Below are 12,225 nucleotides of genomic sequence, written 5' to 3' on the forward strand. Positions count from 1 at the left end.
CGTTCTCAGTCGACTGTGTAAGCAGTCGTCACTCATGTAACTGGATGCGATTCCATTACAAATGTGTGCAAAAACTTTGCTGATATTTTGCTAATGTTGAAAAACAAAATAATAGTGTTTCGTTTAAATTAAGAAGCTCAATTAAAATCGCGCATGAGTACATTTGTTCACCCGACAAGTCAAAAACATCCAACTATTTCCTGTCGACTTCTTCATTGGTTAGCTCCGGTTGTTGACAGTGTGACTCATGTGATTTGACAAAAGCGTTTCCATTGCAGTTTTGCAAAATAAACCAGTTTTGATACGGTTAAAGAAAAAAACCACCTCATTCTAGTGCCAAGACATTTCATCAAAAAGAATTGGCATATTTCCATTAACCTGCGACAGACTGGCGACCTGTCCGGGGTGTACCCCGCCTCTCGCCTGGAACGTAGCTGGAGTTAGGCACCAGCAACCCTCCCGACCCCATTAGGGACAAGGGTGAACAGAAAATGGATGGATGGATGGATATTTCCATTAAGCAAATTTATTTTCACAATTCCAAATTGCGCAACTATATGGTCATTGGAAATGCTGCTACAGTATGTCTACAATCTATTCTCAGACACATATTGTCACAAACAATAAAACATTCAAAGTTATTTTCTCACACACACACACACACACATCCCGAGGCACGAAGACAAAATTCTCACGGTCTGCCTCTGATTTGCTGTTGGACACTATCCAACACATCAAACCGCCGACATTGGCTTCCTACTGCCGATTTGTGAAATAATGGCCGCCTTTTGATGTGGATGCGTCGTTTACCAAAGGATGAAGACAGGAGGAAGGAGAGAAGAGTAATAACCAAAGGCAGGAGTGAGGATTTGTGGAAATTAAAAGAAAGATGATGAAATGTCTGTGAAAAAATTTAGATAGGGGGAAGAATGGCCAGATATGCAGCATGGAATACGCAAGGGAGAATCGTAAGATACAGAGTGGGCTTAAGAGAGCCTGTGATGAACGGGGATAAAACGGGAATGACTGACAGATGTGAACAGGAAAAACTGGGAGGTGATGGTGACGGACCGGAGTGTCGGCATGAAATCCAGGAGAGGATTGGAGGGCGAGCAAGCGAGGCGATGCGAGCGCTGTCTTTGATGTCAAGTGGAATGTCCTTAATTAGAGTGAGTCTCTCAGCGTGTCCTCTTATGGCTCACATGCGCAGGGCAGACACCCTGATCACAGGATCGGGGTAACAAGCGTGTCATACAATAAGATACATGCCAAACCCTTCAAATTAAGCCAGTGTAATGCTACATTAAGGCAGGTACATATACAGTGTGTGCCATACAGCATAAAACATCAAAAGCCTGGCATAATTTGAATCCCAGACTGAGCAATATTGCAACATTCAACACATCTGATCAGCCAAGGCCCACTGGGCTGGAGCAGGACCCACTTTTACCTCGCCACCTCTCACAGGCCCCTCTTCCAGCAAACCAGCTCCACTGTTAAACTGGTGCCAGTGCTTACTTTGCACCAATTCCCATTGGTTTCACTACTTCTTCTGACTCCGGAATGAATAAAGTGGTTCTTACGTAGCACCAAACCTGAGGCGGAGCAGAGGAAGGAACTGCTTTTGTGGCTGCAGACTAACTGAGACCAGCAACCAATCTAAACATTGAGCGCCACCATTAAAAATCTGGAGTTAACTTTGTTTCCAATCTGCATCGTTTAACTCAAAAACGTAAATTCACCACACTTAAACGTTAATGAAAAAGCCACATTAGGCAGTCCCTCCACGAAGTTGCAACTGTTGACGCAAATTCAGTCGTCATTCACAAATTTTTCCGCAGACGTGCGATTTTCACCTGTTATTGTGACGTTTGTCAGATGTTATTTGTTATTTTACTATTTTAGTGGCCAAAGGATTGACAACATTGTGCAGAATTTGTCAACATGGACATTCTGAATTAAAAGACACACACACAAAAAATCCAAGCATACAATTGTGCTTCAGCAATAAAATACTTTTTTGTTTTTACTATGGGGCATTTTCAACATCTTTACCACCCCTGGTTTTCCACAGGTAGTCAAGTTGTTTTGTTATTGTAATTTGTACATTAAAACCAAAAATATATTTATTTCTCTTTCACTTTCTATATTCCAATTTGACATTTCTCCCGCTTGCCATCGTCAAACCGGCGGACAGACGGAGAGGCTTGTAGTAATGTCCAACAGACTTTCCAACACAGAGTACTAAGCCAGCGAGCAACAGCGGACTGAACGTATGGAGAGAAAAGGAAGTATAGAGAGAGAGAGAGAGGGAGACTGGTTTAAATGGTTTGGTGGTTTCGTTCTGATGCAGCTAAAATGAGGTAAATCAAACTCAGAGATGGCGTGGGATACGGAGAAGATGACAGGAGATACGGCTTGAGGGGAACTAGATGACAAGAGATAGCATCAGATGGAGAGACAGATGAAACGAGTCGGATAAAGCTGATAAATTCCTCAGAGTGATTATCATCATCGAGAGTTTGAACAAGAAACCCAGCAGAGTCGGAGCATTATTTGGAAAACAGCTTGACTGTTTAATTGAGATTAAGCATCCTCAAACAACATCCTCAACATTATTTGGTTTCAAAGTCTGTCTGATAAAGCCTTCTGCTCTGACATGCGACTGTGACTCAAACAGTTGAACGCATCTCAACAGTTTGACAGTGTTAATCAGTGACAGAAATCTCTAAGCACATGCCATTAAACCAACATAGAAGACTAATCATGCTTGTCGGCTCGGTTTAACGGCAAATTTAGGATTTTATTGTTTGCATCAGTTTGCACATCATGCATAAAGTGTCTCTCAGAAGTCTCTACAACCACATTTAAATGTTTTGTTGTAAAAACAATTGTAGCCATGATAAATCTTTTACACTAATGTAATGTCTAAATCAGCTGAAAAATTGACGGATTTGTCAGAAATAAAAATGCATGAAGTAAGAAAAGTTTCAAACACCTGGTTTTATATGTCTGCACATTCCTCAACTAATACTATGTTGAACTTTTTTGACTCTTTTTCAGAACTTTGTCTTCTGGAGTTAACACCTGAAGTTCATTATAGTGAATTTGAAAGTTTAGCTGTTGACTTATCTCTTTTCTGGAGTGTAAAGTTCTTTCTTAATCAGTATAAAAGCTTTGCTAACTTCTCTTTTGACATTTCAACGCACCTCCTTTATCTTGGTGATTATGCTAGCTTTGGTAGCCTCTAAGCTATCATGGTGGGCGAGCCTGTTAGTACAGTCTTTTTTTTCACACCAAGAGAAAACGTCCTCTTCAGGGTTCTGCTGAGCGTTTCTCCTCTTTGCTTGTCCCCTTATATTCAACTGGAACAACTTTCTAATATCTACATACCGTTATTTGCCTCTCCGCCGTAGCGGAAGTCGGTTAGCTGCTGACTTGTGACATTCACGGTAGCAGCTTTGTGTAGCAGCTATGCTGTGCTAGCTTTGATTTGTTTATTTTGTAAGAGCTGACTATAGTAAGACAAATCTATGTCTGTCCTGTCAGTGTACCAAGAGAGTGTGAGTATAAATATTTCAAGGGGGAAGTGAATGTGCTGAATGGGTTCTGGGATCCATTATCGCGCTTTCTGACCACAAGTCTTGTAAAATCATCTGAAAAAGCAGCGACTCTGATGAAAACTCAATACTTTGAATCGATGAAGAGGAGCTTTACCCATGGAGCACTTTTCACAGCACCCTATATAGACACGCTCATATGTCTGCTCTCACCTGCACGTATTGACGCAGCAACGGGAGAGAACAGAATCGGCTGATCAGGGTTATTGATCACTACCTTCAGAGATGTATATTGTTTCCCTGGCTTGATGCATTTCTTCTCGCATTGGTTTTCAAAATGACCCCTGCAGGTTGGGATGACATTGATGTTATTTTTTTATCCTCCTGCGCTCTTTCTACGGTAAAAAACTATATGTTTTAAGTTCGGTGTATACAGCTCTAAAAATGATAGTCTTTTTTTTCCCGGACGAATAGGTCAATTAAATAAATTCCAATAGTCTTTTTTTTATATATATATTTATAAATTGGAGCCTTAATGTGTGAAAGTTAGTTTTGATGAGGTTGTAAAGCCCAAGAATCATTTTTGCGCTTTTCCTTAAGCTTGATCCAGATGATAAAGAAACCGAGGCTATTGGTCCTCGAACCAGCCAATCAGATTTGATTTCTGATCTTGGTGCCTTTGCTAGCTGTCACTTGCTTCACTCAGTCAATCAGTCAAATTTTATTTGTATAGCACATTCCAGTAAAGCATTTCAAAGTGCTTTACTTCATAAAAACACAAAAACCAAAGTAATGCAACATAGAAACAACAATCGACACATTACATTTAGACAAGTGCCATCGTTAATTTCTTAATTGATTGTGCTTCAAAGCACCTAAACAGGTGGGTTTTTAGTCTAGATTTAGAGGAACTCAGTGTTACCGCAGTTTTGTAGTTTTCTAGAAGTTTGCTCCAGATTTGTGGTGCATAGAGGCTGAATGCTGCTTCTCCTCGTTTGGTCTTTGGCCTCTCTTTGGAAACTTATTTGTTCAACCAAACTTTCTGCACACCTATCACCCTCTCAGGTCGGTTCCTTCTTCATGATCAACCTGTGCCTTGTGGTCATCGCAACCCAGTTTTCAGAGACCAAGCAGCGGGAGCACCAGCTCATGCAGGAGCAGCGAGCTCGGTGCTCGTCCTCTTCGACATTGGCCAGCGAGCCGGGAGATTGCTACGAAGAGCTCTTCCAGCTGGTCTGCCACTGCCTTCGCAAGGCCAGGAGGCAAACTGTTGCCTTTTTTAACAGTGTGCGAGGTAAACCCCGTGGGTTTCGGGGCGTTGGGCGAGGAAGACGAGTAGGGGATGAGAGGGAGAAGAAGGCCAATGGAAGGCGAGAACTTGAGAGGAGACTTGTGTCCAGGCCTGGTAGGTGGCTGTGAACATGATAAAGACAGCAGTAGTTATAATGCACACGATATATACTGACCTCCAAATGTTTTCTGTTCCCAGGTCATCCGTGCCCTCATCGTCATAAACAAGTCCACGCCTCGTCAGCTGAGCCTGTAGCCCTGACCGCTGCCTCGAAGGTAGACGGTTGTCCTCAGTGTGCTGCAGCACTGGAACTTAAAGACGGAGTGGGAGCTGTCTGTGTTGCTGGCGATGAAACAGAGGAGGAAGCCGTGGACAAAAACGACAATGAGGATAAACAAAAACAAGGAACCAAAGACGAGGACAAAAAACCCCCGAAAAGTGCCGAGAACCGTATAGGATGCAGTCCAAAGAAACAATGCAAAGAACTTTGGCAGGACACGAGGAAGAAGCTGTGGAGAATCGTAGAGAGCAAATACTTTAACCGAGGCATCATGATGGCCATCCTTATCAACACCATCAGCATGGGGATTGAGCATCATGAGCAGGTAATACAAGCATTAATTGATAACACACCTTAGTTAGCATATTTGACCATCTGTTTTTCCTTGGAACTTTATTATAGTTGTTAATACTCCAAGGATTTGACATCTTAAGTTCATGTCCAGGTGTGTCTGTAAAGTTTGGTGTCACTTAGACTGTGCATCCTTACAGATTCAGCATCTCGGGAGACCAGAAAAAATCATTTTTGAAACCAAGTTCCAGAGTGGATACAAAATGGCGGTTTAATGTTATCATGTGGCAAGACGGCATCATTTTTTAAATGATGGAGTCGAAGCTCCGTCTCTTCTGCATGTGGCTGACTCTGACATATAACAAATATGGCGCCGTTCTGTGTTATTTGTGTCGTTGCCTCGTTACAGCGCCGCCCATCGGCCCGGAATAGCTACTACATCATTTTCTGTGATGCTGCACATTTTTTCTTGATCATTTGCAAAATGATCTCGTCTCTCGCACTCGTCTCGTTGAATACAGGTCCCCTCCAAAGCTGATAAATGAACTTAGTGCAAGGAATTGTGATGAACTATTTACATTTTTAGCATTTCTTTTTTTTGGATTGACTTCCAAATTGAGCTATCCTCAGGGAATGTTGCAAGGTTCCCAAAGCCTAAAATTATCTTCCGTTGGCAGAGTAAAAGCAACAACAGAATTTCAGAAGTTTTATTCGCATACATTGCAATAGCAGAATGTGAAAGTTTGGTTTAATTTAGAGAGAAAAAATCTTGGTCCTACTTTTTGAGCCTTAAAATTATGATCAGAAACTAATTACAATTTTATTCAAATTCATTTTAAAAACAACTTATAATCTCAAGGGATATAAAACAACAAAATACATTGAAATCGAGACATTCGCTTGTTCCACATTTGGTTTATTCCAAAATAAATTTATTTTTCAAAAAAAAAAAATATATATATATATATATATGTAGATAGACATATATATACACATGTATGGGTGTGTGTGTGTAATTGTATCTGAAATGTTTTAAGTTTTCTTCCCATATTCATCAAAAAGTAAAAACCAAGCTAAAGTTATATTAGCTGTGTTATATTATCAGGATAAATCAAAGTGATATGACTGAATATTGGGATGATGAAATCAGGTTATATTAATAATTTTTTCTCACTACTATAATTTATTATTAAAAATATAGTAACAAACTTCACATTGAACCTTATATTGAAGTTAAGCTGAAACATATTATCTCACTTCTGACTCACTTCCAAGCCAGCTGTGTTATTACAAGAGCATTTCCTGCTGGAAATGTTCAAATAAACTATTTCCTGTTGCAAAGTTTTTTGTTTTTTTTTACCTGCACACTTTTGCTACTTAGAATAGAAAACAAATGTTTTAAGTGTGGATTTAGAAAACATTTTCCAATGCCAATTAAAATTTCTCCAACTTTTCTCTGTACTCTCTGGAGTACAGAGAAGAAAACCTTCCAACTCCTACTGTAACACAGGGTTAAGAAGAGAATATGGGAATAAACTGGCGTGTTGTCACTATGTCAGCCTGGGGTAATGTTTGTAGAAGTTTTGAGAAGGAAGTAAATTTGTAGGGATCCAGGCGAAATGTAGAATGTGACTTACTGATTATTTCCAAAACCTAAAGGACTTGATTTTACCAAGCTTAATAAAAAGAAATAATAGAAATGTTTATGTTCGCCAAGCCCCACAGTAATAAAAGCAATGCAGTGGCATGTTTTCTAGCTTTTTCTTCCCCCTCTGGTTTCTATGTTTTGCTGTCGCTCAACTTTTTTGAACTCTTTGTATTTCTATCAATATTTCGCTCTCTCTCTCTCTCTGTCTCGCTATACCATCGCCCACTCATGCCTGCCACCGCCGCAGTGGTAGGTCATCTCTCATCCTAGCTGCTGCTAAAAATAGCGAGACAGAAGGGAAGTGACAGAGAGACTTTGCTGTGTTAATGGGGAGGAAATACAAAGCTGGGTTTGCCTGTCTAGCTGCCTGGTAAGGAAACTGGAGTGTTCCTTCGCGACATGGTTAAACACCAGAATCACAGACGCTGTCTGTTGTGACTGTGATCTCGTTCTCACCTGTTCTGTTCTGGGGGGGGGGAAAACACACGTGGTTCTTCAAAGTCCTGTGGCTAAGGCCACAGCCGGTTGGGGAAGAAAGGTTGCATAATTTACAGCACGTATACCATTAGACGAGGTATTTCTGGTTGCACTTTATTATTTATGAGACGCCGAGGTGGAAGTGCTTAGAGCGGTTGCCCAACAGCAACAAGTTGCCGAGTTTAAATCCAGGCTTTAACAGCTTCTGATTCAGAGCTTGTTTTTTTTGTGTATTCTTGGGTTTCTCCAAGTATGCTGGTTTGTCCCTCAGTTCGAATACATTCAAGGTGCAATAACTTGAGATAATAGGTTGTTATCGGGTGTAAGGGAATGATTGTATGCTGTTTATCACTTCGGAGGGTTTTGTGTATTTCCCCCTTTTTTCCCCCCCCTGTCAGTTTTTGCGGAGCTCGATTGGCAAAGGAATAGTCTGGCAGCTTTTCCGGGTTTTTTTTTTTTCAAGCATGTGCACAGTTCAGTATAACCACTGAGAAACAATCACTGCTAGATCTTGCTAAAACTTGTGAGAAAAAAAAAAAAAAAGCTGAGGAATTACACTTATGAGCCCAGGCTTTGCAGTTAGGGTTGCTTTAGGAATTATCTTTTTCCTTACGTTCTTCTTCTGCTGCCAACTGTTGGATCCAAGCAGATTTCATCTCAACTGCTATGCAAAGACACTAAGATGGTTGATGACGAATGGAATGCCAAAGCAGAAAAGGTAGTGCAGGAAGGTATTGCAAAAAAAAAAGAGTGAAAAACCTGAAGGAAAACGCTGCCAAATCTGCAAGAATTACATTAATCTACTGTAGATCTGATATCTGCAACAACAGACGCTCCACAGTGAGCTGAAGTAGAGTAAGAAAAGAGACAGAGTGAAGACGGTAGCAGTAGAAGTAACAGAAGCAAAGACAGTGATTTTTAAGACTTTATAGTTGGTGTTGAGGTATTAATCTTCCAATCTTTCGATAACACATAGTTATCAAGTCATACTATCAAATTTAAACAAAATTTTAAAAAATTTTAACTCAAAAACACAACGGGCCGCTGGATGAACGACTGCCTTAGCGCCCCACCACCAGGCATAGCAAGTTCTCTGGGGGAACTGTGACTGTGACTACATGTTGTAGTAACATGCATTGTAGCAACAGCATTAATAAAGCTTAAAGAAACATAAACATGATTACAGTTAAATCTGCTCAGCCAACCTTAAACGTATTTTGGGAATTGCATCAAGAAATATAACAAACACACTAAATACCATTTGTGGAATCCAAGCTTTGTTTTCACACCTGATGGTCCGGTAGATTTGGTTCGATTGATATCGAAAATCACAACATTTGTTAAATTGTTTTGTCAAACAAACCAAATCTTTTGAAAAACCTGTACCCCCCCCCCCACCTGTGGCGGCGCTGTACCAAGTACCAGATTTCAAGGGTTCTAGAATTTCCCTTTTGTCTTTGGTATAGGACCAGGAGCCATTTCTCTTGCTAGCGCTAAACACACCCAGAATGCTTTGCACTGCAGTCCACTTCCTGCTGTCGGAGCGGTCTCCAAACCAAACTGAATTAAATTCAATTACACGTCCTCAGTTTGAGGTTTTGCTGCAGTGTTGGCGACTCAAAATAATCGACTGTCCACCGTCGCTACGCGCTCATGCAGGAGGAGTGATTGCTGAGTGTGAGTGACTTTAAGCAATCTGCTCTGTTTCCTTGGATGGAAAACGTTTTATTGTTTTTGCCAATTTAAGTGAGAAACTGATCGTGACCTGGCTGTATAAACGGACTGAATGTCCTTTTCTTTTTTTTGCCCCGAGATGACATAAGTTGTGAATGGGCACTATATAAATACATTAAATAAACATAAACGGTGGCGCAGTTGGTAGCACTGTGGCCTTGCAGCAAGAGGGTCCTGGGTCCTGCTGCTCTTTTGTTTTTCTTCTTTTTTTTTTTCAGCCCACAGTAGTGGCACCTGGAGCTGCTATAAAAACAGAATAAAGAATAAAATACTGTACAGTAAGGGCAAAATATGGTGAGTTTGACACAATAAAGAGCTTAAAAGTTTATGCCAGCTGTAACCAAACTGCTGATGATATAAAAGAATGAATTATGAAAAATAGTCTCACATATATTTAGTCTAACATTCCTACAACTGCAAGAGCTTCATTTAACATATTTGATTACAGTTTCATTTGTTGCAACTTGCTGCAAGACACTTCCCTGCTACTTTCTCTACTTTTGTCTTTCTTTAGTTTTAATTCTCCTCTCTCTGTTTTTATTTATTCATTTTTTTTCTTTTCGAATTTCTGATCTTGCGTCCTCTGGCGGTCAGCCGGAGCAGCTCACCAACGTGCTGGAGATCTGCAACATCGTTTTCACCAGCATGTTCTCCATGGAGATGATCCTGAAGCTCACTGCTTTCGGCTCCTTCAACTACTTGAGGAACCCCTACAACGTGTTTGATGGCATCATCGTCATCATAAGGTACAAGCAGAATAACCTTAGACCTCACACTTACGTTCGTCAACGACAGGCCGAGGTTCTTAAAGGGCAGACGTGTCATAACTTGGTGCATTATGCTCACAATGTGAGTTTAATTCAAATTTAATGCGTTACAAGCAGGAACAAGTGCAGTTAAATCATGTGTCTTACCCTCATTCTGTTTCCAACTTTCTGTCTTTGACTCTATTTCTGTCTTCATTTTTTTCTTTTCTCTCTTCTGTCTTTCATTTTTTCATTCCTTCTTTTTTCTTTATCTTTCAGTCTTTCTTTCTGTCATTATGTCAGTCTGTCCTTTCCTTCTGTCTTTGTCTTTTGTTTCATCTTTCTGTCTTCGTTAATTTTTCTTTCTTCCCTCTTTCTTTCTTTTTTCTCTTTCTCTCTGTCCTTGTATTTTGTTCTTTCTGTCTTTATTTCTGCCTTTTTTCCATTGTTTTTTCTCTCTGTCTGTCTTTGTTTCTGTCTTTCTGCCTCTCTGTTCTGGTTACTCAGTAGAGGTGGTTTCTATTAAATCACCCCAGTTTTGTCAAAGTGTCAAACACGCGCTGCCCGGTACAAATGCACCACCTGTACGGATCGCGATGCCAGCGTGTCAGGCAGCAACAGGAACATGTTTTGTCTGTTGCTGTGTGTGCCTGGAGCTTTCTGTGAATGGCTGTGGCTTTGATCTACTTGTGCGTTTTTGTTCCCCCCCTTCCCCCCCCTAGTTCATATGGTTAGAAGTCTTTGTCTGTGATCCCCATTAGACACCTCAGATGAAATACACATCAAAGCATGTAAAACTGAAAAAAGATCAAATGTGCAACCCATCACAGAAAGATGCAGGTTGATTGAACGTTTCTGCGTCTGTCTTCTAATCCCATGCTTCTCAGCCCGTTTTCTTTTTCTTCCCTGTCTTCATCTTCCTGAATGTCCTCGGCCATTGAGGAAAAAGCCACTCTATGGAAGTGCCTCCGTTCAGTACTCAGCGGTTCAGGGGAAAGAGTATTTTGATGTGCTTACTGGACCCTTTGATGGCTGGTTGGTTCAGTCTGAGAGAAAAACTCTCAGTCAACGTAAAGAATATCCAAAGATGCAAAAACACCATAAGTCCAAGTTACGTAACACATCCAGTGTTTGAAACATATAAAAATATAATGAATACTGGAGGAAAATAAATCAAATACACTTTGGAGAATACATGAGTTTTTTTCTAATTAACCCCTTAGATGCCATGGTGCCACCAGTGTCCTCATGGACACATTGTCCTACATGTAAGCGTTTTGAGGGTGACTGTTAAGAGGACTTAAAACAAACTCTCTGATTTAAATTGAAATGTGATCCTGCGTTTTGTTTCTCTGACGCCGCAGCGTTTGTGAGATTGTCGGCCAGTCAGACGGCGGCCTGTCGGTGCTCAGGACGTTCCGGCTGCTGCGCGTGCTGAAGCTGGTCAGGTTTATGCCGGCTCTCAGGAGACAGCTGGTTGTCCTCATGAAGACCATGGACAACGTGGCCACCTTCTGCATGCTGCTCATGCTCTTTATCTTCATCTTTAGGTAAGGCAATGCTCTGCAACACAGAGCGGATTCTTTTTCTTTTTTCTTTTTTTTTTTTTTTGAGGTTTTAGCGTCACAAACTTGAAACACATCCTCATAAAAATATCTTCTGTTTCAGAAGACTTTGAATTACATATGCAATACTTGTCGTTGTGTTACAAAACACTAATATGCCCACCTATGCATGCACTGTCAGTTATATTGTAACTGTTTTTTGCTCATATTTCTTGTTGTAGTTGTATTGACTTGATTAATAATTAAATCACAGGCATCAGAATATGGAGGACCAAAGCTGACATAATTAATAAGAAAAGCAGAATTATATATATATTTTTTGTTTTTTCCTTTTCCTTAGACATGTGTTTTAGTCAAGAAATGTATGTTCTTGGTTATAAATATTTCAAGGTAATAGAATCTACATCTTTATATCCGTATATCTTTCCTGGTTCTTGTCTGCTCTGTTAGGGATTTAAAGTACATTTTATGTCTTTTTATGAGTTCTTTTTATCTTGAAATTTCCATTAAAGTTTATGGAATCCCAAAACTGTTCAGCAGTAATTAACCTAAGGTTCGAAATACCAAATAAATACAATTGAAGGTCTAACTCCAGACACAGAGCCTTACTGATTTAGAGGGATGTTGTAAAAC

At 40.3% G+C, this 12,225-nt stretch overlaps 1 protein-coding gene across 2 annotated transcripts in view; it reads left to right on the forward strand.

Moving 5' to 3' along the window:
• The window catches only part of LOC114145100 (voltage-dependent T-type calcium channel subunit alpha-1I-like), a 194,018-nt gene that overhangs the window by 109,833 nt on the left and 71,960 nt on the right, over positions 1 to 12,225 (forward strand). For both annotated transcript variants that reach the window (XM_028018492.1, XM_028018493.1), the window contains 4 exons: positions 4,626 to 4,965; positions 5,050 to 5,456; positions 9,876 to 10,027; positions 11,392 to 11,577. In XM_028018492.1, coding sequence (XP_027874293.1) covers positions 4,626 to 4,965; positions 5,050 to 5,456; positions 9,876 to 10,027; positions 11,392 to 11,577 — 1,085 coding nt within the window. The remainder of the gene's footprint in view (positions 1 to 4,625; positions 4,966 to 5,049; positions 5,457 to 9,875; positions 10,028 to 11,391; positions 11,578 to 12,225) is intronic.

This window comes from Xiphophorus couchianus, chromosome 5 (genome assembly GCF_001444195.1).
Source record: "Xiphophorus couchianus chromosome 5, X_couchianus-1.0, whole genome shotgun sequence".
Classification (NCBI taxonomy): Eukaryota; Metazoa; Chordata; class Actinopteri; order Cyprinodontiformes; family Poeciliidae; genus Xiphophorus; species Xiphophorus couchianus.